At 41.6% G+C, this 24,088-nt stretch overlaps 1 protein-coding gene across 1 annotated transcript in view; it reads left to right on the top strand.

Moving 5' to 3' along the window:
* Positions 1-24,088, top strand: part of RYR3 (ryanodine receptor 3) — a 504,411-nt gene that overhangs the window by 232,275 nt on the left and 248,048 nt on the right. The window contains exons 9-12 of the mRNA XM_032417231.1: positions 2,249-2,323; positions 4,908-5,064; positions 15,672-15,845; positions 19,530-19,651. Coding sequence (XP_032273122.1) covers positions 2,249-2,323; positions 4,908-5,064; positions 15,672-15,845; positions 19,530-19,651 — 528 coding nt within the window. The remainder of the gene's footprint in view (positions 1-2,248; positions 2,324-4,907; positions 5,065-15,671; positions 15,846-19,529; positions 19,652-24,088) is intronic.

Raw genomic sequence — 24,088 nt, 5'->3', positions numbered from 1 at the left:
ACCTCTGTAACCTTACAAGATTAAATGGAGCAAGCTGCCCGCATTTCCCAGGTGGGAGCAACTAACCTTCGAGAATTCCTCAGATGTCAGAGGGAGAGAGTTCTCTGATCCGGTGACATAGGGTGAGCTGTTCTACCTTCTTCACCTGAGAGGCCCTTCCAATTCTCATTGAGTGGGGAGAAGCAGGAGTGAAAAACTCAGCAAGTTTGTGTGACTTGTGAGGTGTCACCACTGTTCTAGACCCGGCACAGGGACACCTGGGCAGTTAGAGCTCTCAAGTCACACAGGATTTCCTTCTCAATCTTTACTGAGTGTTCCCTGATCACACATACGTTTGAAAAAGGTTTAGAATGTGTTCTATCATCCCACCACCCAGAGGTAGCCACTATTTTTTTTTTAATATTTTATTTATTTATTTGACAGAGAGAGAGAGAGATAGCGAGAGCAGGAACACAAGCAGGGGGAGTGGGAGAGGGAGAAGCAGGCTTCATGCAGAGCAGAGAGCCTGATGCGGGGCTCGATCCCAGGACGCTGGGATCATGCCCTGAGCCTAAGGCAGACGCTTAACGACTGAGCCACCCAGGTGCCCCCAGAGGTAGCCACTATTAATGCAATGTTTCGTTGTGTTTCTGTGTCATGTGTTTTTCTATGCATGATGGAAACATCTGTATTTAAACAAAGTTTGGATAAATTTGTACTACACGGTATTTTGTACATCTGCGAACATCTTTGTGCACATCAAAAAAAACCACATTAACTTCTCACAACCATTCTGTGACTTACATAACCAAATTAGACTCATTTTACAGATGACAAAGCCGAGTACAGAGCTGTGAAGGGACCTGACAAGGTCACACAGCTAACAGACGCACACTCAGGTCTGCCTGACTCCCAAGCTGGTATTTTCAACCAACTCCTAATTATGGTACTTCTTCAGATAAAAAATAAGAATTGCACATTTTCTCCTCACCTCTATCGATGACCTGTTGTCTCAAAATCTAGATCAAGATTCTTCTGGGGCTCGAGTGATTCAGTTGTGGTATACACAAATCTTCTGTGGCGGGATTTTAGTGAAATTGGTGAGATTAAATGTGGTTAAGTGATCAGTCTTGATCTAAGGTCACAAGATTCTCGAAAAGAGTCTGGATTCCATATACCAGGTAATCCGGGACCACTCTTCGTGAGATACACTCTTCAACAAGAATCGGTCACTTATATAGGTAGGTCGGTCCCTGTTGTATGGAATGAAAAACAGAGTTCACTAATCATCAGATAAACGTTGGGCAAACCCAAATCAAGGGCCATTTTACAGAATACCTGACCACAACTCCTCAAAATTGTCAAAGTCGTGGAAAACAAGGGAAGTCTAAGAACAGACCAAAGGAAACGAGGGAGAATAGGACAGCTAAATGCATTGTGGTATTCCTGGATTGGATCCTGGAACAGGAAGAAAAATACTGATGGAAAAATTGCTGAAATCCAAGTAAAGCCTTGAGTTTAGCTAGTCATGAGCTGGCAATGTTGGTTTCTTCATTTTGACAAGGGTAGCATGTACATCTTACATACAGTGCAAGATCACATTAGGGGATACCAAGTGAAAGTGTGCAACTCTTTGTATTGTCTTTGCAACTTCTTTGTAAACCTAAAATCATTCCAAAATATACATTTTATTTAAAAATATATTAAAAGATTATCTTTAACGCAGGAAAGGAGCCAACAGTACAGTGATAAAGTTATGACTACTATAGCAGCTGAGCATAAAGCTTTGCTCCAGACTTCCTAGAATAATGGAAATGAAGTCATACCATATTGCCTACGTATTTTAAAAGGACAGATACATTTTTTAAAAGTACAAATACATTTTTGAAAGATGTAAAACTACAAGGAACTTAACCTAAAAGAATCAGAGCATTTGGTATCTGCTCTGATGGTATGTGATGAGGCTGTGTTGATTCCTGATGTGGAAACGGAGACAGTCCTTTTTGTTGTACACCTGAGGTCTATGAGTGTCTTCGATCCGTATATGGTGAGCACTTCCCTCCCATTTAGCGCCTTTTTTCACTCCTAAAAGATTGAGCGATTGAGCCTGGAAAATTGTGCTTCTCTTTGACTCATGCTCTCAGTTTTTGCTGACTACATGAGGGTTTGGAAAGAACAGCGGGGATTGAACAGCCTCTGCAGGGAGCTGTTCCCTCCCCAGTGCTGATCGGTGTCATGCTCAGAGGCTAATCTCCAACTCTGCTCGCAGGAGGATATTCTATGAAGCTGGGGGAGCTGGGACACGAGCCAGATCTCTGTGGAGAGTGGAACCCCTTCGGATAAGGTAATGGAGGGTCAGGGTGGTGCTCTTTTCAAGATAATTTTATTTTGCTGTACTGTCTGTTCTCTTAAAAATTTCACTGATTCCACATCACCAGGCAAACTCTCACAAGTTCCTTGGCCCAGAGCTGTTTTGAAATTTTCCTGACTTTGTTTTTAAACAACAGCAGCACACACACGCACAGAGAGAGAGAGAGAGAGTGTGTGAGATTGGGAGAACGAGAATTTCCAAGACTTCTGTTTTGATTCTGAAGCCCTGAACCCAGCCCACACTCCTGCTCCCCTTCCGGTGGCCAGGTTATAGAAGGCGAGCTTGGACAGGTCTGCTGAAAGCCATCAAAGTACTTCTCCCATTTGTTTCCTTAAACAGAGTCTCTGAAACCCAGCTAGTGTTTCTCTTCTCAGTAGTTGTGTTGGCTCCAGTGGAATGTTGGCTTTAAATGAGACTAGTGATTGTGATGGCATGAGGTAGAGAAGATTAAAGCACCACTGGAGAGGTAGCCGAGAGGGAAACCGTATTTACTGGACTTGTCAGAAACAATATTGTCCTGGGTGGAAGGAACAGGAGGCTGAGACTTGAGCTGTGTGCTTGAGGAAAAACATGTGGTCTCTGAACGTCACACCACAAAGGGGGATCCAGTAAGCTCTGGGCCATTATTTTGCCAAGAGGGATTGCAAGTCAGGCTAGAGCTAAACTAGCTGCTTGGGATAATAGAGGAGGGACAGTGTCTGCTTTTCCTTCTCTGCTGTTCCTGCCAGCTGGCTCCTCAGCCTCCCTCTGAACGTATGTTCACGGTAAATGTCTCTCTCGTGAGGGCGTATGCCCCCAAGGTGGTTTTCAAGATAATCCATTATAGATCAGGAGAAAATACTAGAACTTACACACATACACACATAGATACATTTACATTTTTTACTGAGAAACTCTTTGGAGGTTACTGGTTTAAAGAATATTGCTTTTAAGGAGCACCCACTTGATAGCTGGCTTGGAGCATTTATATTCTCTTTCCAGCCCTGTTAAAATGCTTGCTCTAACATAATCTTGTTCTCAGGATATTAAGCCTTGCTTAATGGGCTTTTTTACAAAGTCAAAGTAGGTATGGATATATAATAGTTCCAGTTATGGTTGTTTATTTCCCCAGAGGCCTAACCATGAGATTTTATTCTAACTTAAACATTTTATTCGAACTCAAAAGATAATGAGTTTCAAGTTATTCAGTGGATAATTTCTCGCCTAACTCTTATTGTAACTTTTGTTGAATGCCAACAGTTTGATGTAGGACCATTGAAAGGTTGCCATTTCAACAGGAGGTCTCCCTTATCTAAATCATCTTATTTTGCTTCACTTTTTTTCCACAGAATGGATCACCCTCTAATACAAAAATACACACACACACACACACACACACACACACACACACACACACACAGAGACTTCTTTATTATCTACCTCTCCCTGGTGAGTGTAAGTTGCCCAAGTATTTTTACCATTTCTCTCGAAGATAGGATTCTTTGTGGTAGTACAGTTTGAGTTGAGATAGTACATTAGGGATGGCTTTGCTTTTCCAAAAATGAGTTTCCCTTATAAGGCATTCTTTTTGTGGTTTTTTTATATCAAGAAACTTCAGTGGAGTGAAGGGAAAATTGGAAGCTTGGGACTTCTAGTTACATTAAATCGTTGACTTGTCCCAGGATCATCTTTCTTGTTGGTGGTCTTTTTCCCCGCTTTTATTTTTATTGAAGTATAATTAACATACAGTATTATAGTAGTTTCAGGTGTACAATATGATTCAACAGTTCTATACATTTACTCAGTATTCATTAAGTGTACACTTAATCCCCTTTGTTTTACCCATCCCCCCATCCACCTCACTCTACCAACCACCAATTTGTTCTCTGTATTTAAAAGTCTATTTTTTGTCCTTTTCTTTTTGTTCATTTGTTTTGTTTCTTGAATTTTACATATGAGCAAAATCATAAGGTATTTGTCTTTCTCTGACTGACTTATTTCACTTAACATTGTACCCACTGGATCCATCCATGGCAAGATCTCATTCTTTTTGGATAGCTAAATAATAGTCCATTGTATATATGTATGTACACACACACATACACACACATGCCCCATATCTTTTTAATCCACTCATCTATGATTGGAGACTTGGGTTGCTTTCATATCTTGGCTATTATAGATAATGCTGCAGTAAACATAGGGGTGTATTTATCTCTTTGAATTAGTGTTTTCTTATTCTTTGGGTAAATATCCAGTGGTGGAATTACTGGATCATGTGGTAATTCTATTTTTAATTTTCTGAGGGACCTCCACACTGTCTTCCACAGTGGCTGCGCCAGTTTACGTTCCCACCCATGGTGCACGAGGGTGCCTCCTTGTTGGTGTTGAGAGGCTGCAAGAGAAGTACCATGCTGAGTTGTCAGGAGACCCGAAATCCTAGAGCAAGCCAGGAGACGAGCGTTTTGTCCCTCCAGGGGATAAACCACAGAGGGATTACAATTCTGCTAGTATGTGGAAGAAAGCCCAGGATAAATATTGAGATAGACTGAGTTTCTCGGCTCTTCTCTCTGCACAGTTGGAGTGGCAGTAACATCAGATGGGGCCAGGCTTTCCGGCTCCGGCATCTCACCACAGGCCACTACCTGGCCTTGACAGAGGACCAAGGCCTTATACTGCAGGACCGGGCGAAGTCAGACACCAAGTCCACAGCCTTCTCTTTCCGGGCCTCCAAGGTAAGGGGTGAGGAAGTGGACTTTGACCTCATTCTAAAAGTGAAAGCTCTGAGCCCTCCAGGCAGAACTGTGACCAAAAAGAAAGTGGACTAGAACGAGATGGAATTGGAAATTAGACCTATGAGAAACACTGTCTTCTTCTAGCTTTTGAATTGAGTTTACAGGGGAATGGGGGCCGTGGAGGCAGGTTTAAGTCTTAAGAGAGAGACTTCAAAGAAGAGTGGAAAGCCCCAGAAAATAAAAGGATCACAGAAATGGGCAGTGTTTTTCAGAGGTTAATGAAAGATGATGCTGTCGCTTGATATATTCTAAGTTGTTTTCAATACTTTTAAGCATATGCTTCAGTCCTATAAGACAATGATAATGTAGAGGCACGAGTTTCAGTGCTACATGGGGCTAAATCAAGGAAGCGATTTCTTTCAGAAAGATGTAGAGAAGGCGTCAGTCTGGACATGACCTCATCTTGTAGTTATCTGTATTATATAAAGTCACCAGTACCTTCCTCATTCATTCCCTCGGAGGTCTCTTCCCTCCACTTCTCTTAGCTCTTACCCATCCATCACCAGCCTTCATTAAAAGCGGACCCTGGGCTAGTTAGGTTAACCGCAAACATGTAGCTTTGCCTTTTGATGTGTATATAGACAGCGGTTTTTTTGCAGTCTCCTATCTTTAACATCCAGTCAGGCTTTAACTCTGCATCACTCCGAACTGGATCTAGTTGGATGGTCAGAACTGCATGCTGAGCTGACTTCTGACAGAGAGTTGGATGCTCTGTCACTTTATGATTGTTCTGGAAAGATCATCCAAGCGTAGGAAAGTCTGTGCTCAGTCGCAGGCCTAGTTATCAGGGAGTCGGCACCTCCTAACAAGACAATTTGACATCTCCTTTGGGGGCTTCATCTCTAGTTTCATTCTTCTTTGCTTTTTTCCAGAAATAGATCTTGATTTGTGTTCTCAACACGATTTCAGGAAAGGGTTGTTGATGATTCCGTTCATGTGGGACTCGGTGTGGAGCTGACAGCTGAATTTTCTGTGGGACAGCTCTGCTTCTTAATGAATCAGAGGAGGGCAGTCTTCCAGCATTGCCCTCTTTTGAAGCAGGGGGCTCAGACTCCTTTGTTTTCCTTCTTTTTATGGTCCCAGAGTCTTTCCTGGCAGAGAATCTCTGGCATATAGGTTTTTCTCCCCCAAATGGCTACATATCATAGTTAAGCTATTTCCACACCTATATTTCCAACATTAAAATATATGAACTTCCTACCCTAAATTCTTCTCAAACATCACCTCCCATCTGCTTCTCTTTAAATGGTATTTTGGCTCCTTGACTTCATTCTGGTTTTCTGAGCACATCTCCTTTATGTTCCCTTCACTTTTGTTTTTTAAGATTCCCAGCAAAAGAAAGATTTTAAGTACAAACGTGGATCTGTGTAGTAAAACATTTTGGCCTCCGCCAAGTGGTTTACAGCAGTGTAACTTGCTAAAAGAATTGGTGAAACAAAGCAACAAAAAAGTCCGAAGAACAGAGACAAGCTAGATCACATTCTTCCCTAAGAGCCAACTTGGACATGGGGTGCTGCGGGCGACAGCAAGTGTGGGAGGGCGAAAAAGAGATGGGAAAAAAAAGAAATGACTCCTTCTGGCTGGTGACCAAGTAAATTCCTTTCTAAGAATGCTAGCTTGGCTTTTTCTTTCTTTGAGTGCTCTACCACAATCCCTCAGCCCCCTCTAGACCTGGGGCCCTGGGGTGGATCCATGACTTTGCGGCCACTACTAGTTCAGAAAGGGGCTTCTCTGGTTACAGCAGGCATTCACGTGGCCTTCCAGGCGGCTGGCAGCATCCTGTTCCAAGGGGACTCTTCCATTCCATTCCTTTCTTGGCTCAGCCTTGTGGAGGATGGCTAAGTGCTTACTGAGGCCACTGGGGACAGCCAGAAGAACTCAGAGCACCACAGAGAGTCCTTCCACTTGGCACAGCTCCTGGCCTGTGAGCACGCTTGCCCTCCAAAGGCCCATTGCTTAGCTCCCCAGGTCCTTACATCTCTATGCACGTGGAAGCAAGCAGCCGATGGCTGGAAGTCACCGAGGTACCGTGGGGACGGCCGGCATAGCAGAGCTGGAGGTAAAAGTCACCCATGAGTCATATTGTCCTATGCACTTGGCAATGTTGTTACATTTCACTGGAGTCACTACGTTAGAGGTTTTAAATAACTCCCAGTGCCGCAGTACTCGGCCCAGCTACGTTCATTTCAGTGGGCGAGGAACTGAAGTCAAAATGACCTAGGCTCCTCGGCAGGCCAAGAAATGGCTGTGTTCCCCCCAGGAAATCGGGGCTTCCTTAGGACATTGTGTGGGCAGAGCATCTGACATCTCAGAACGTGAAGCTACACCGAAAGCAAGAATCTACGGAGAACACATTGCTCTGCCATACACTCTTCTCCAAAGAGCTCTCGGGAGAAGAACGCTAGAAATGCCTTGAGTGCTCTGGGGCCCCAGATTCCTCCCTAGTAAATGTATGTTTACCTTGCTGGGTGCCGGCTTTCCTCCTTAAATGCCCACTCCAGTGTGCTCACCCTCACCGGGGAGTAGTGAGGTTCCCCAGCAGAAGGAGACTTTTGGCTCTGCTTTTCAACAGCGGGAGGGTGCTGAGTCATCTAGCCGGTGCTTGCCTGTTACATGTGTTACAGGATGGAGCAGATGGCTGACAGTAGTCGGAGATACCATTTCAGGATCTGGATGGTGGCACAGGGGTTAGGGGATCCCAACGGGAAGGCTGGGAGGTAGAGATACTGTGTCTTTAGTGCCTTTGTCAGTGGCGTTGGGGGGGTATTCACCTGATCCTCTCTGTATGTTGGGGAATCTAGAACACAGTAAAAGAGACTCCCAGGAGGGGCACTCTTGGGGCTCGTGTGTTCAGGGCAGCACTGGGTTCGCTGGGCTGTGAGTCATTTGGCACTGATGGGCTTCCCACGGCATGTTCCTGTCTGGCTGCATTAGTCAGCAACAGCTATGACTTCTAAACTGGGGCCATGAGACAGCTGCAGGTGCATATTAACATCCTTAGCAGGCTGCCCTTACGAAGAAGCGGCAGGTACACTGTGAATCTTGTACACGTGGATCAGACAAGGGTGTGACTGAGCCTTCATGAAAGGGGGTCAGAACTCACACCTGCAGCAGTCGTGGGCCTGGCCTGGCTCAGATGAAATCAAACCAAGGTCTTTGAGCAAGTATGGGAAGCATGTAGAATAATGAGCAGGGAGTAACCTTGGTCAGTTTTTATCCCTCTCCTTCAGCAGGGTGATCCAAACCAAACTGGAGGTCTGGGATGTCTTGTTGCCTCTGAACTATAGCGTCACACCTTATTCCTTTAAACCTAAGTGGTATTTGATAGAGTGTGGCTTCCGGGTCACCTAGATCTGGCCTTGACTCCCATCTGCTCTCTGTGAGACCTTGAACACAGCTCTTAATCTGGTTGCCCCTCATTTGAAATCTGTCATAAAATGTTAAGATCTGACCTCTGCCTGCCCTTCCATTCTCTCTATATCACTTGCTCACAGTTGCCTTGAGCTCTGGCTTACTAAATATTTATCAGCCCTTGAACATGTTCTTTTTTCTCATTGCTCAACCTGTGCCTAGAATGCCTTTTACCCCTCCTAAACACCCGCACTCACGAACTCCTGCTCATCCTTCCAGACTAGTGTCAGATGCCCTTTACAAGAGGAGGGCTCTTCCGTGGGCCTCCAGTAGGCCCCTGTCTATGTTTCTGTAACAGCCATCACTCACTGGACCGGGAGCCCTTAGATGACAAGGACCACACATGCCGCCTTTTGGTATCCCAGCACCTGGCATAATGTGTAGCAGGTGATAAGTGTGGAAATTGCTCAAGGGATATAAGAATGTGGTCATACATTAAACCAGCCTCAAATCCATTTCATTTTAACCCCCATCATCATCATAGAAGTATCCTGTCATCATTGTGTAATCATTTTGGATCTTTATCTGCCTATCAGCATTCAAGGAGACAGATTCATTATTTTGAACATCAAAGTCAGATTTCTATGAACTTGATTTCACATCATTTTCACATTGTCTTGACATTGCAAGGCCATTCCCCAAGGATTGTCAGATAATGTGATTTAGTATTGCCATGCCAGAGTAAATATTATCTGTTTAGATGTCATGTTTCCACATTAGTTTACAGTGCGGAATTCCTTTCAGGGAAGAGTGAATTAGTGATGTTAAATCAAGACTTATCACATGTAACCATTTATTTTATAGCTATTTTTCATGACTATACTGTAAGTCTTGAATAGTCGAGATAGAATCTCAAAGTTTGCCTATTTTATTGCAGAAAGGTGTAGAGCTATCATTGTTCCCAATGAGAGGAAATTTTTCCACAGTGTATAAAAATGTTACATTCAGTTGAGTCAACAATTATCAAATATCTAGTATGCGCTAAGCACTGTGTTCTTGGCCAAACATGACTTCCCTGCCTTTTAAAAGCTGTGCACTGCTCTCTCTGCTGTGCATGGAAAGCATCTCTGTAGACTGGCCTCATGTGCCCTTTAACTTTAGCAGCTCCTGGCAGTCAGAATCAAGATGGCAGCTGGACTCATGGGATATCCCTTAGGAAAACACTGGCTCTGTTTGTGCCAGCCCCCTGGCTTGCTCCGCTTCCTCACTTGAGTTCTCAGCCAGGGAAGGAGATGGGTACAGAGGAAAGAGGGAAAAGGGAGAGGAGAAAACAACTACCTCAAGATTCAAACATCTAGAGACAATAGTTTTATTTCTTTTCTACACAGTATTTTTTATTGTTTTATCTTCCAAATTTTTAATTTCTAGTTAGTTAACATACAGTGTAATGTTGGTTTCAGGAGTAGAATTTAGTGATTCATCACTTACAAATAACACCCAGTGCTCATCATAATAAGTGCCCTCCTTAATACCCATCCCACATCTAGCCCACCCCCCATCCACCTCCCTCCATCAACCCTCAGTTTATTCTCTATGGTTTGCCTCCCCCTCTCTCCCTCTTTTTTTTTTTGGCCTTCCCACACATTCATCTGTTTTGTTTCCTAAATGCCACATGCGAGTGAAATCATATGGTATTTTTCTTTCTCTGACTTATTTCATTTAGCATGATACCATCTAACTCTGTCCATATCACTGCAAATGGCAAGATTTCATTCTTTTTGATGGCCGAGTAATATCCCATTGTGTGTGCATATGTATTGCATACACACACACACACACCACCTCTTCTTTATCCATTCTTTAGTCGATGGACACCTGGACTCTTTCTATAGTTGGGCTATTGTTGATAATGTTGCTATAAACATTGGGGTGCATGTGCCCCTTCAAATGTATATGTTTGTACCCTTTGGGTAAATACCTACTAGTGCAATTGCTCGGTCATAAGGTAGTTCTATTTTTAACTTTCTAAGGAACCTCCATACTGTTCTCTAGAGTGGTTGTACCAAGTTGCATTCCCACCAACAGTGTAAGAGGGTTCCCCTTTCTCTTCATCCTCACCAACACCTGTTGTTTCCTGTGTTGTTAATTTTAGCCATTTTGAAGTCTACACAGTATTTTTAAAATTTAAATCAATGATTCTCAAGTCTTTATTGTTCAAAGTGGACCAAATAGAGAAGGAGTCAAGGAAAACCATGGGCTTTGAAGTAAAAGAAGCCTCAGTGAGAATCCTGGCTTGGCCATTTGCTGGTCAGCCTTAATCTGTCTTTTTTTCCAAAAAATAAGGATGAAGAAGTGTGTCTTGAAGGGTGGTTGTGAGGATTCTGTGAGACCAGGAAGACAACCTGGGAATGTGTCTCCTTATCCATGAAATGGCAGTAGCGCTGCCTACCTCATCCCGATGGTGTAGGAATTGAAGGAGAAAGACGGAGGGAAGAGCCCGCTGGAGAAGTGCGCCTTCCCTAATGCAGATGAGTCTGGTCCCCCAGCACACAGTAAATAGCAGGGGGCTTTCCTTGGCCTCCCACCCAGCCAGGATCCTCGCAATGTCCTGCAGTGTGTGATTTATTTAAGAACATTCTAAGACCTCCTATTCTAGATTAGAAATTTAGAAAAGGACTATATATGTGGAGAAGTAAACCCAAAGGTTGTTTCTCAAGGTTTCTGCAGATACACCTAGGAAGGGGCAGACTAACCAGGCCTTTCTTGATGGCTTACCCCAGCATCCATGAATGGGTCTCATTTTCCCATGTCTCATTTTCCCCCGAAACATTTTTGGGTGCTTACAGTGTGTTGGAAAGGTACTTTGTTGTCCTCTGTGGACACAGGCAGTTTCAATATGTCAAATAACAGATTTCATTCTAATTAATAAACATGAATTAGGAGCTTCTCCGTTCCAGATATGCTAGGTACTGATGGCATAGCTTAAAAATCAGCTATCTCTAGCCTTGTTTCTTTTCAATCTATAATTCACACTGCTGCTGGAACAATTATTCTAAGATGCAGCCCTGTGTTAGCCCCCTGCTTAAAATTTTCAGGGGCTTTCCATTGCCAACACTAGCTTTTCCCAAGAGGTATTCCAAACAATAATTTTATGAATTGTTTTTTTTTTAGAAAAAGCAATTTGGCTGCACTTGCTGCATTATGCAGAATTCAACAGGTTTTATTTTTTTCTGTTGTTTGCTTTTTATTGTAGGACTCCTAACAATCCATCTTATATAAGCCCTAATGTTTCCTTTGACTCCTGGAAGAAGATAAAGAACTTGTCCGAAGTCCTCTTTTCCAGGAGAAAGTCTGTTAATGTTGTGAGTTTGAGAAACATGTACCTACAGTACAAAGTTCAGAGGCCTTTTTGTTCAAGTCCCTTCCTGGACTTCAAGCTTTCTCCTTGCCACACAAAACCCGTCTTACTAGAACCAAGTCCTCTTCCTTCTTTCCTTTCTCACTTCTCACTCCCAGCCAAGCTCACATCAAGTATCTGTCTTATATAAAATCATCCCTAACTCTCAGGCACAATGAGGTCTTCTCTCTCCCAAACTCCAGTTGCACCTTGAATGTAGACTATGTCACCTTGCTATCATTACTGGTTTATATGTATGACCCTAAAGTTTATATGAGCCCAGAGCCATTTTTTCATAAAATAATTGCATATGTTTTCAACCTGTCAGCCTTTTCTTCTTTATAATACCTCTTAAACAACTGAAACATTAATACAATTAATACTTTGCTAATGATAACCATTCAAAAAATTATGTTCAAATGACAAATGGGCTTTGGAATTCTATTTGATTTTGGATTCTGTTCCATTACTTAGCTACAGGACTTTGAGCAAATTACTCAAATTCTGCAAGCCTCAGTTTTATCACCTATAGAGTAAGAGAAATGAAAACAGAAGGACCATTAAAAGGTTGAGAGAAAATGTTCTTAAAGTGTCATGCATAATACATATCACTTTGTAGATCCTTGGTAAATTCACTGATGGTATTGCCATTGTAGAGTACTTAGCGAAATACTTTGCTCTAAGTAGGCACTAGAAAAACACTAGTTGCGGTTCCTTTCCTTGTCCTCCTAGAAATCTTAAATCACTCTGGAGAGCAGCAACTTAATCGTCTAAACCAGATATTTATTTAACACTTGTGATGTGGTCAGGACCATTTCATAAGTTCATGGAGACAGGAGATGATGATGATTATCCTTCAATACCAAGTATCCTATTCCTCCTTAGAATCCACTCATCATCTAACATAGAGAATGTTGACAGAGATAAACAAATTGATGTCCACAGAACAATAAAACAAAAGCAGATTATTTGCAACCTATTTTAAGCAAAGACAAGCAAATCCCAGTCTTGTCCTTGGAGAGCTTTCAGTCTGGTAGCGGACAGGAAGCATGCCAGCAAGGGAGTCCTATCACAGAAGATGGTAAAGAGCCTTGAGGGAGGAGAAGGGAAGTGCTACGAGATCAGGGAAAATGCAAAGGTGGATCTGGGAAAGGCTTGATGGATGAGATGTAAAGATGCAGAGTTGAAATAGGGGATTTCTAAGCAGAAAGTGTAATGTGGGTAAAGGCCCAGAGGAAGGGAACCTTGATATATCAAAGGAACATAGTCCAATTTGGTTAAAGCATATGGTATATATGAACTTTAGAAATGAAAATTGTATCTTCTAGGAATTGGGAGTTAATGGAAGGGAGTATTGGATTAACCCTATCATTTAGGAGGAGTCCATTTCCAGCAGTAGAGTAAGTACATATGGGGCCATATTCAAGTGAACACAGAGAAGGGAGCATTCGTGCTCAGAAGTCAGAAGATCACCAACCTGCCATGAGCCCAATCAGACTTCTCTGTCATGGACCACTCTCATTTCCTTAGTATATCCTTGGTGGTGTTTAGATTTGGGTTGAGTTGGCTTTAGTTGGTTCATCTCCATGTCTTAGTTTCTTTTGTTGTTGCTTCTATTCTTTTAAATTAGAAGTGGCCACTGCAGTGACCACCATAGAGCTTTGGGAGTGCATGCTGTTTTGTAAAAGCAAAGACACCAAGAGACACTCCATTCTATAAACAGTCATGATCCATTGATTTCAGGCTCTAGAGAAATAGATCCTACTATTTCTCTTCTTCTGGCCAAGTCATATTTAAATAAACAAAATTGAGAAAATAAATGGAGTGTAGTCATTGATAGTTTGGGAACATGCACTATTTTAACTGTGAGCTCTTGGCATTCCATGTCATTATTCATATTTAACAGTTGCAGTGTGTTTTCTTTTGCTGCATTGTCTATGGTTTAGAGAACAGGCTGGAGGAGAGAACTTTGGCATATTTTAAATCCTGTTACTGGCCTAAGTATCTTCAGGACTATAGATATTTCTGGAATGAAAATCAAGTATCCATTGTTCTGTGAAATCAATGCATTCTTGACCACCTGCCTCTAAAGAAGTCCTAATATATTAAATTCTATTTTCCCACTGGCTTTTGTTATAAAATCAAAGATAAGTTCCTTTAGAAATGTTAATTTTGAGAAATCTCATATTTAAAAATCAAGCCAATGTTTCAACATACATTGAAAATAAGAATTTTCTTGTGAAGTATTAACATTGCCTAAGATGATCCTGTAAATGTGCACAGAATAACTAATTTTACTGTTTTGAAGGAAAATAAATCAGAGCTGAAATGAAAATATATATTTGAAAGAAAAAAATTACTTAGCTATACATATAGCTAAGTTTATTAAGTAATTGAAAGGCACTGGATTATCTGTACCAGGAATCCAAAAGTAATTGAAATCTGGCCCGTGCCCTTGATTCTTTTGAAGTCTGACACAAGGAAAGTGTCCTATAAACAAACACATTTACACTATAATGTGCTAAGTGCCCAATGAAGGAATGAGAGTGTGCTGGGGAAGTACAGTGGGAGGGACTACTCTGCCCTCACAGAGAAGGGGGCATCCGAACAGGGTGTTGAAGGGTGAATAGGAGTTCAGAGCAGTGGGGAAGAACACAGTCTCTGGAGCTGGACTTCCCGGTTGAAATCTTAGCTCTTTCACAACTTCTTGGGTGACCTCAGGCAAATTGCTCATCTCTCTGTATCTTCATTTTCTCCCCTGAAAAACTGGGATAGTATTTGCAGCTGCACCCAAAGCTGTTAGGAAGAGTTGACTCATGTAAAGAACTTAGAACACCGCCTCGCACGAAGTAAGAGCTCGGTGCACCTGCTGCTGTTCCATCATCAGGAAGGAGAGTAAAATGGTCACAGGCAGAGGGAACAGCAGGTTGCATTTTTTATTCCATAAAAAGCTCAAAATGCTGTCCAGCTAATGGCTTTTACAAATGAGCAATTCCATGCAAGATGTAGAGGAGGAATGAAAGTGGAGTCAAACCATTCGGAGGCCCTGACTGATGAGGAGGGGACAGGGTTACCGTGCACCCTGGGTCGGCCTCCCGACTCATTCTGTGCCGGGCACCTCAGCTTGTCCCCAAACAGACACCCTGGATGCGCAGCAACTCCTTTTTCCAGACTGGAGAAAAGATGTAGTGAAATAGTAGCAATTGAAGAATGAAAGCCATTGGCTGCAACACACAAGTGAGGAGGCCGTGAGAGACAGGGACACTGGTGAGTACATCTCACTTCTGGCACAGTGGCCCCTACCTGATTCACAAGTCTGCTCTCTCTGCTGATTTCTGTTAAAGATGTTTATGTGATGTTAACAGACATGTTTAAAGCCTTGCATCAGTGAGTTTAGATAACCAGTAAAATTACAGAAGATACAACTTGCTGAAAATAAGTTAATTGGCCACTAAAGTGTTGATTATTATTAAAGGATCTAAGTCAGGATGAGAAAAATAGAAAATGTAACAGAGAACTATATACAGTCAGAACCAAAAAGACACCCTACCAGCTGCCTCCTTTCCCCATGGATTTAAGTAATTATTAAAGTGGCTGAAACTTGGAATCCATTGATTTTTACGGTTAACAGCAGATAAGGGAAGCAAGCCTTTCTGAAATCCTGGCTTGGACAGGCACATCATGAAGATTCTGGTAATGGATTCCGGAGCTTACAAATTCTGCATAGGTGATTTGTTCTCTGTATTGCATTTCTATTTAATCAGACATGCCCATGTTTGTCTCATTTTCTGTGAAATAGGAAATCAAGGAGAAATTGGATTCCAGTCACAAGCGAGACATGGAAGGCATGGGCGTTCCAGAAATCAAGTATGGAGATTCGGTCTGCTTCGTACAACACACAGCCAGTGGTCTGTGGGTGACCTACAAAGCACAAGACGCCAAGACCTCCCGCCTTGGACCTCTGAAAAGAAAGGTGGGGGTCAGAAAGGCTGTCCAGAATTGTTTTACCCTGAACTGGAAGCAACTAGGCAAGAAAAGTGATTATGAGAATTGGGCGAACATGATGTATGTTTACTTCTCACTATTTTTGCTATTCTGAAGAGTTATCCTGTGACAGATTGTACTGCCTAATTGGTTATTGTAACCCCATATTCAGAGCAAAAAAAAAAAAAAAAAAGTTAAATACATGGCAAATCTGTGAGGAGGGGGCAGAATTTGTTCAATGCACCCTAAAACCTGAACTAAATAACTTTTGGTGGTATGCTGTTTGGGGATTATTTACACCATTGCTCTGTCCACTTAAGTGGATAATTGAGTTACTATGTGATTTTCATAATATAGAGACTAAATAGAATTGCTAGAGAAAATGCAGATTGCATGATAACAAGCCCACAGGAACCAACATGCAGAAAGATGAGATATTGTGCGTTGATGCAATGTCCACAGAGAGCACACACCAATTTGAGTGGTCCATCCCAGCCTGCTGCAGTGGGAAACTGGCGTGGGTACACACCACATCTTTTTACCGGAAAGTTGCTATAATAGTGTTTCTTTTGATAGGAACCAGAAAATAGATGCCAGGGGCATGATTTTCCTTGGAAAAAGCCTTACAAAACACCCGTTTGGGTAGTCAAGGAACCCTAGAAGAGGGTTCTAGGAGCCATTGTACACTGTAGCTTGGGTTTAGCAGCCTAATATGGAGGTGATGGAAAGTTCAGGATGCTGGTTGTTGTAAGTAGGGAGCTTGGGAACAAACCATAAGGTGCTAGCTTGCTTTTGTGTAAAGTAAAACATACCAGGAAAGTATCCAGAAATGGGAAACTGAAATTATGAAGAGAGAGGAAAAAAAAGTAAATAACAACTACACTGACTATATGGCCCAATTCCTTACTCTACGAACAATTATCAAGGCTGGATAAAATACAAAAACAAAAAACCCAAACCCCAAACAAAATCATTTGAAGGCTTCAACAACCAGGACATCCAGGACATGCAGGACAGGAGTGCTAAAGATCCCAGATAGAAGGTGAATGCACTAAGTGAGCCACACCCTGGTCTCTACTTGCCCTTCCGCATATTGGCTGAGTTGCAGCACCAAGGAATGGGGTCTTGTGTTAGCTTCATTGGGCTGGAGTGACAGATGAGAGATAAGGTCAGCCAGGGTTTCTGGGACTTACGGGGCCAAGGTTCTAGAGCAGAGGGAACTGTAGAAACATGAAACTGAAATTCTACATTCAGTTTCCCCTTAAACTGACCATGGGTGGGCTGTAAAGCAAGGATAGCAAACAGCATACAGTGCTTCTCTGATGGAGAAGAGCAAAGCGGAGATGTCAAAAGCATGACAATCCTAGGAAGGCCAAGGTTGGGGTTTAGGGTCCTTCAAGTTGGAACAGCCTTTGAAAATACAGTAGGCTTTCAATTAAATTCCAAAAGGACTCTACCCCAGGAGTATGAACTACCCCTGGAAATAAGGGCAACTTAAAGATAGATGCCAAAAACCCATCTATCCTACCAGCCTATAAGAAGAAAATTAAATCCTCTGTAGAGTAAAATAGTATCATCTAGAATCTCCACAATTTTCCATACCTACTAAGATAATGATGATATTTAAAAAGGTGGAATTTGTGGATCTTGGCTCTCCTCTTGGGAGGAGACACACTAAAATGACCCTGTCAACGAGGAGAGATCCCACCTCGTGTTGCTGACTTCTCCTGCCCATCCCTGCCTTTCTCATCCAGGACCGTAGTCTGTATATTCCTTTAACTGCGGCAGTGTGCATGTGAATCTGGAAGGTCCTTTCAGAAACTCTCTAAATGATGTCATGATGTTCGACCTCTGACAGGGCTGCCCTGCTCTATTTTGTGAGGAGCAGGTTAAGTTTCTTTCTAAAAATACAAAGGATGTTCAGATCTGTGTTAAGCATTTTATAAAACAAAACAGGAACCTAGAAAAACCGATGGAAAATAGACACTGTGAAAAACCTAAAGGTAACTCACTTTAAAGGAAGGATTTTGCCATTCCCGTCGTGGGCTTTTGCTGTCTTCTCTTGAATTATGGGAATCCTCCAAGAGAAAAAGAAGTGGGCTGCAGCGATCAATAGGGCACATAATAACCATGTTCTAACAGCTGCATCCCCCCTATTTCTCCTTACTTTCTTGTTTGGCTGGCCAGTTTGAATGTGTTACCTGAACAAGCAAAATCTAAGGATTCTGGTCTTTAGGGACCCGAATACTGGGACTGGGACCAGAGCCAACCTAGTGGCAATGTATTGCCAAATCTCAGTGCACCATTGTTAAACAGTTGCTGGGCAGTTCTCACGGAGTGGTCCTGAAACAGTTGGTGAATCCAGTACTAGGAGTATCCTTGGCTAACACTTAAGCTACAGGATGTAGATGGGATGCAAGGTCATTTGTCAAAACTGAATATAAACTTTTGCAAGCCAGTATTCTACTTCACGTGTGAACTCATTGTGTTAGGACACAATTTCAGAAGAATAAATAAAAAGGAAGAGATTTTTACATGGAAAGGAAAAGAAGTTTCTTTGAGCTAAAAATGAGAGAGCCCAAAAACCCTTTTTCTCAAGATATTTGCTGGAGCCACTTGTGGTATTTAATTGACACCACCCCAGATCCCAGGACCTACAAATGGTCTCTCTTCACTTAACTCACCTCAAGAGGAAACCATGTCAGGAACTTGAATCAGAATTTAAGTCTGACTTGAACCAGACTCAAACCATCCCAGTTAATATCCACATACAGTTGACCCTTTCAAGGGAAAAAATCACTAACCTCCATATTCAAAGCTGGTAACCCTGCCCAAAAATTGTATCTTGATGTCACTGGTGATCAGTACGTATACTTAGCTTTTAGATAACTGATTTGAGATCAGTAATATACTGCCCCTTATAACAAATATTCACTGAGGACTTCCTAGATTCTAGGAAACATGCTAAGTGATTTACATGTAAATCATTTAATCCTCGAAACGACCCTAGAAGTCCATTTGATGGTGAAGTTGAACCCAAGAGAAGTTAAATAACTTACTTGAGGTCACACACCTGGGAAGTAGCAGAGTAGGACTAGAACCCACGTCAACTACTACCAGAGCCTGTGCCTTCAAATGCCCTTCTTAGCCTCCATGAGAAGCAACTACTACGTTGAGTTGCTTCCCCAGCTCTACGGTCAACAGTAGCTGTCCTTCAGGGGAGGAATGCAAGCCTGATCCCAGTAGAAAGTTTTTCTATAACTTGCTTTTCTTCCTCCATTTATCTCTGGAGGAAAAGGCTCTGAACAAAATGACTTTTCCCATTTCCAAGGGTAAGGATTTGTGTTCATTTTAAGAGAAAAATTTATTACAAAATATGTTTCCACCTTTTCAAATTGGCCATCTAAGCCTAAGGAATTTACTGTAACTCATACCACAGTGGCACATAAAATTTTACTTTCATCAAAGCACTGTGTCTCAGGAATGATTCATAGGTCAGTAATAGGGAGTACGGGCAAAATAACTTTGTTGATGTCCCATTTTCAAGTGGATACAAGGAAACTTGGTTGGGGAGAAGGAATACAAGGGATGAGGGAAATACTGCAAGAAATGTTGACTATCCAGCTATGGAGTAGCATGTAACTGGACCTGGTGTCCTTTCCTCTGTGGGTAGGTCATACTCCATCAGGAAGGCCACATGGATGACGGGTTAACCCTGCAGAGATGCCAACGCGAGGAGTCACAGGCTGCTCGGATCATCCGGAACACAACAGCCTTATTCAGCCAGTTTGTAAGGTACAGAAGCTCCTTCCTTTTATCTCTTAGTTTCTACTCTGTGGCCATCCAATCCCACTTACCCACCCCCTTTTAATACTAACAGTTTTCAGGAAATTATTAAACATCGGCAAAGAGTTTTACCACAGAGAGTTTGGGACTGAATCTTCTTTCTCAGGAGAAGACCTCCTATCAGCTTCACCCTTTGCCCAATAAATGCTTAAGCCCCTTTGGTGACTCAGGTTGGTGTCAGGAATACCCAAGGTCTCCTCCCAAAAATTAAGTGAAGAGTGCCTGGAGCACTTTAAGTCCCTTTTGTATTAGTGTGTGAAGAGGGGAGAAATGGATCCATACCCTTTGTGCTATTTAGAAAAGCTATCTCCATCATTCAGAATTGTTGCTATGGTTTTATCCAAGTGGATTTGCATTGAAAGCCTTGGGTTACCCACCTATGGCTGGGACTTAAACGGGAAGAGTAACTGAACGCCTACTTGGGTCATAATCCCCTCAATGCCTAAATAATGCTGCCAAAGCAGAACACTGTGGATTGTGTTCACCAATTACCATGAGAAATGGATTCTGTTGTAAACAGTGCAGTGTTCCAAGTCATCCTTCTTTTGTAGGAAAATATCTCTAAAGCCGAGGGGGCTTAAATTGCATGTGTGAATTTGCATGAAATGAGAAAAATTTTTTATACCTTTACTTTTCCTGTTGGAATACCGTGATCCAAGCAATGTGTGTTAGTTAGGATATAGGCTAAGGTGCTGTTGCAGTTCAAGATAGATTTATTTCTCGTCTAAGTAATAGTATAGGGTAGACAAGGTCGGGCTACTGAGGCTCAGGTTCCTTCTATCTCACTGCTCTGAGATCTCCTACAGTTTCTTTTTTTATTTATTTAATTTTATTTTATTATGTTAGTCACCATTCATTACATCATTAGTTTTTGATGTAGTGTTCCATGATTCATTGTTTGCGTATAACACCCAGTGCTCCATTCAATATGTGCCCTCTTTAATGCCCATCACCAGGCTAACCCATCCCCCCACCCCCCTCTCTTACAGTTTCTTAAAGTTTGTCCCTGGACCAGCACAGTAGCATCACCTAGGAACATGTTAAAAATGCACATTCTCATGTTTCACTGAATCAGACACCTGGGAAATTGTATTTTGATAGGCTCTTCAGTTGATGCTGAAGCATGCTAAAGTTGACAAACCATTGCCCTGGAATAGAGGTCTTACCCTTGGCCACACGTGAGATTCATCTGGAGAGCTTTTAACACCCTGATGCCTAGGTGGCATCTCATACCAATTGCATTAGAATTTCTGTGGTGGTGGGACACCTGGGTGGCTCAGTTCGTTAAGCATACAACTCTTGATTTCGGCTCAGGTCATGATCTCAGAGTCATGAGACTCAAGCTCAGCCTGGAGTCTGCTTGAGATTCTTTCCCTCTGCCCCTCCCCCTGCTCACTTGCTCTCTCTCTCTCTCTCTCTTTCAAATAAATAAATAAATCTTAAAAAAAATTAAAAAACAGATCTCTAGAATTTCTGTGATGGGATTCAAACACCAGTTTTTTATTAAAGCTCCCCAGGGGATTCTAATATTCAACACCACTGAGACCAACTGTCCTGGTATATTTTCTTCATCTACATGATCAAAAATAGCTTGCTAGCATCATTTCTCAGATCTGTACTGCCAAAAAAAAGGGTGCGGGATGGTGGGAAAAATTGGGAGTGGTGGAGGGCAAGTGATTTTTTTTGTTGTTTAAAGATATGACCTAGAAGTAGATCGCTTTTTCTTGTACTTGACTAGCTAAAATCAGTCACGTGACCACACCTAGCTGTAGGGAGGTTGAGAAATATAATGTCTGGTTAGTAGGCTGTGTTCCCAGTATGACTCAGACCAAAATAGAGATGGGAAAGTAGACAATGAGATATTCCTACCACAGAATGGAACTGAGGCCTACACGTCAGCCATCCTACTACCACTGGGTTCCTGTGATCCCCAAACAAAATGCTTCCTCCTTTCTGTGCCACATTATGTCCATACCTGCTCCCCTTCTTCAGAGAAAGTGTGTTAGAATGAATAGCTTGCTACAGGAATTAAAAGATGGCTATGTGCAAACATGAGTTTTTCACGTAGTCTGGACTTTCTCCAGAACCATCACCCTAGAGGTTGGATGGCTTTATTTATTTGACTCTCGGTTCTCTGAAACCCTGCCCTTGTGCCTCTCTTACGTCAGTGGCCCCTGCCTCATACATATACAAAAATTAATTCAAAAGGGATCAAAGACCTAAAACTATAAAAACTGGGAGAAGAAAACATAGGTTTAAATTTTTTGACCTTGAATTAGGCAGTGGTTTATTCAATATGACACCAAAAACAGAAGTAACAAAAAAATATATATAAACTGGACTTGATCAAAATTAAAACCGTTTTTGCCGCAAAGGACACCATCAAGAAAGTGAAGAAACAGCTTGCATGATGGGAAAGAATATTTCAAATCATATATCTGATAAGGGACTTGTATCTAGAATAAAGAACTCTTACAGCTCAACCTTAAAAAGACAAATGGAACAATTTAAAAATGGGCAAAGATCTGAATAGACATTTCTCCAAAGAAGATACACAAATGGCCAATAAGCATATGAAAAGATGGTCAATGCCGTTAGCCATGAGGAAAATGCAAATCAAAACCACAGTGAGAGAACACTTTATTCCCACTAGGATGGCTATAATTAAAGAGACTTAAGAAGAAGTGTGAGACAGGATGTGGAGAAATTGGAACCTTCATACACTGTTGGTGGGAATGTAAAATTTTGGCAGCCATTTTGGAATACCGTCTGGAAATTCCTCAAAAAGTTAAACATAGAGTTACCATATGACCCAACAGTTTCACTCCTAGGTTATATACCTAAAAGATATGAAATATGTCTACTCAAAAACTGGTACACAGATGTTCAAAACAGCATTTATTCATAATAACCAAAAAGTGGTAACAACACAAATGACCAACTGATGAATGGATAAATAAAATGTGCCATATTCATACAATGGAATATTACTTATCCATAAAAAGGAATGAAGTACTGATATGGGCTATTTAGGGTAGGATTCTATTTAATAATATGAAATATCCAGAATAGGCAGTTCTGTAGAGACAGAAAGTAGATCAGTGGTTGCCTAGAGCTAGGGTGGTTGTAGGGGACAGGGGCAGTGACTGCTAATGGGTATGGGATTTTGGTGGAAGCTGATGAAAAAGTTCTAAAATTGGTGCAATGGTTGCAAAACTATAAATATACTAAAAACCATTAAACCACTGAATTGTACCCTTTAAATAGATGATTGTGTCATATGTGAATTATATTTTAATAAAGCTATTACTTTAAAAAGTCAGTGGGAGTTACATACCTGACAGTGGGAAAATTATTTTTAAACAGCGTTATTGGGTTATAATTTACATATCATAAAATCCATCCTTTTAAGTGTGCAACTCAGTGAATTTTAATAACTTTACTGAGCTGTGCAACCATCACCATGATTCACTTTTAAAGCATTTCTACCACCCCAAAAAGATCCCTTATAGCTATTGCAGTATATATTAGTACCCACCCCCCCCACCCCCACCCCCCGCCTTAGTCAACCAATCATCTAGCTTTGGTCTCAATACATTTACAAGTTAATTTATACAGTATATTGTATTTTGATCCTGGCTTTTCCCTTAGCATTTTTGAGGGTCCTATTCCATTTTATTGCTGAAGAGTGTATGTATATTTCATGTACATGTATACATATAGATGTATATATGTGTGTATATATATGATTGTGTATATATATGTGTGTGTATATATACACATGTGCATATATAGAGAGATCTATCTAGAGAGAGAGACAGACAGGTATAGATACACCTCACATTCTATTTGTCAGTTGAGGAACAGTGGGTTTTTTCTATTTTTGCTTATTGTCAGTATTGGTTCCATGGATATTTGTGTAAAAGTCTTTGGATATGTATTTTCATTTCTCTTGGGTAAATACCGGGAAGTGGAATTGCAAAGTCATATGTGATTTGTTTAACATTTATATGTATTTTTTTAAAAAAAGATTTTATTTGAGAGAGAATGAGTAAGAGAGAAAGCACAAATGGAGGGCAGGGTAGAGCGAGAGGGGGAAGCAGACTCCCTGCTGAGCGGGGAGCCCAACACAGGGCTCAATCCCAGGACCCTGGAATCATGACCCGAACCAAAGGCAGACGCTTAACCGACTGAGCCACCCAGGTGCCCCAACATTTTTATATTTTTATGATAAAATATACAAAGCATAGCATTTACCATTTCAACCAATTTTAAGTGTGCCATTTACTGATGTTAACTAAATTCAAATTATTGTATGATCATCACCACCATCCATTTACATCATTTCAAACAGAAATTCCATACCCATTAAACAATAACTCCCCA

This window comes from Phoca vitulina, unplaced genomic scaffold (genome assembly GCF_004348235.1).
Source record: "Phoca vitulina isolate PV1807 unplaced genomic scaffold, GSC_HSeal_1.0 scaffold20, whole genome shotgun sequence".
NCBI classification, from domain to species: Eukaryota; Metazoa; Chordata; class Mammalia; order Carnivora; family Phocidae; genus Phoca; species Phoca vitulina.
Note: the sequence above shows the minus strand (reverse complement) of the source record. Positions and strands in the feature narration are given on the sequence as shown.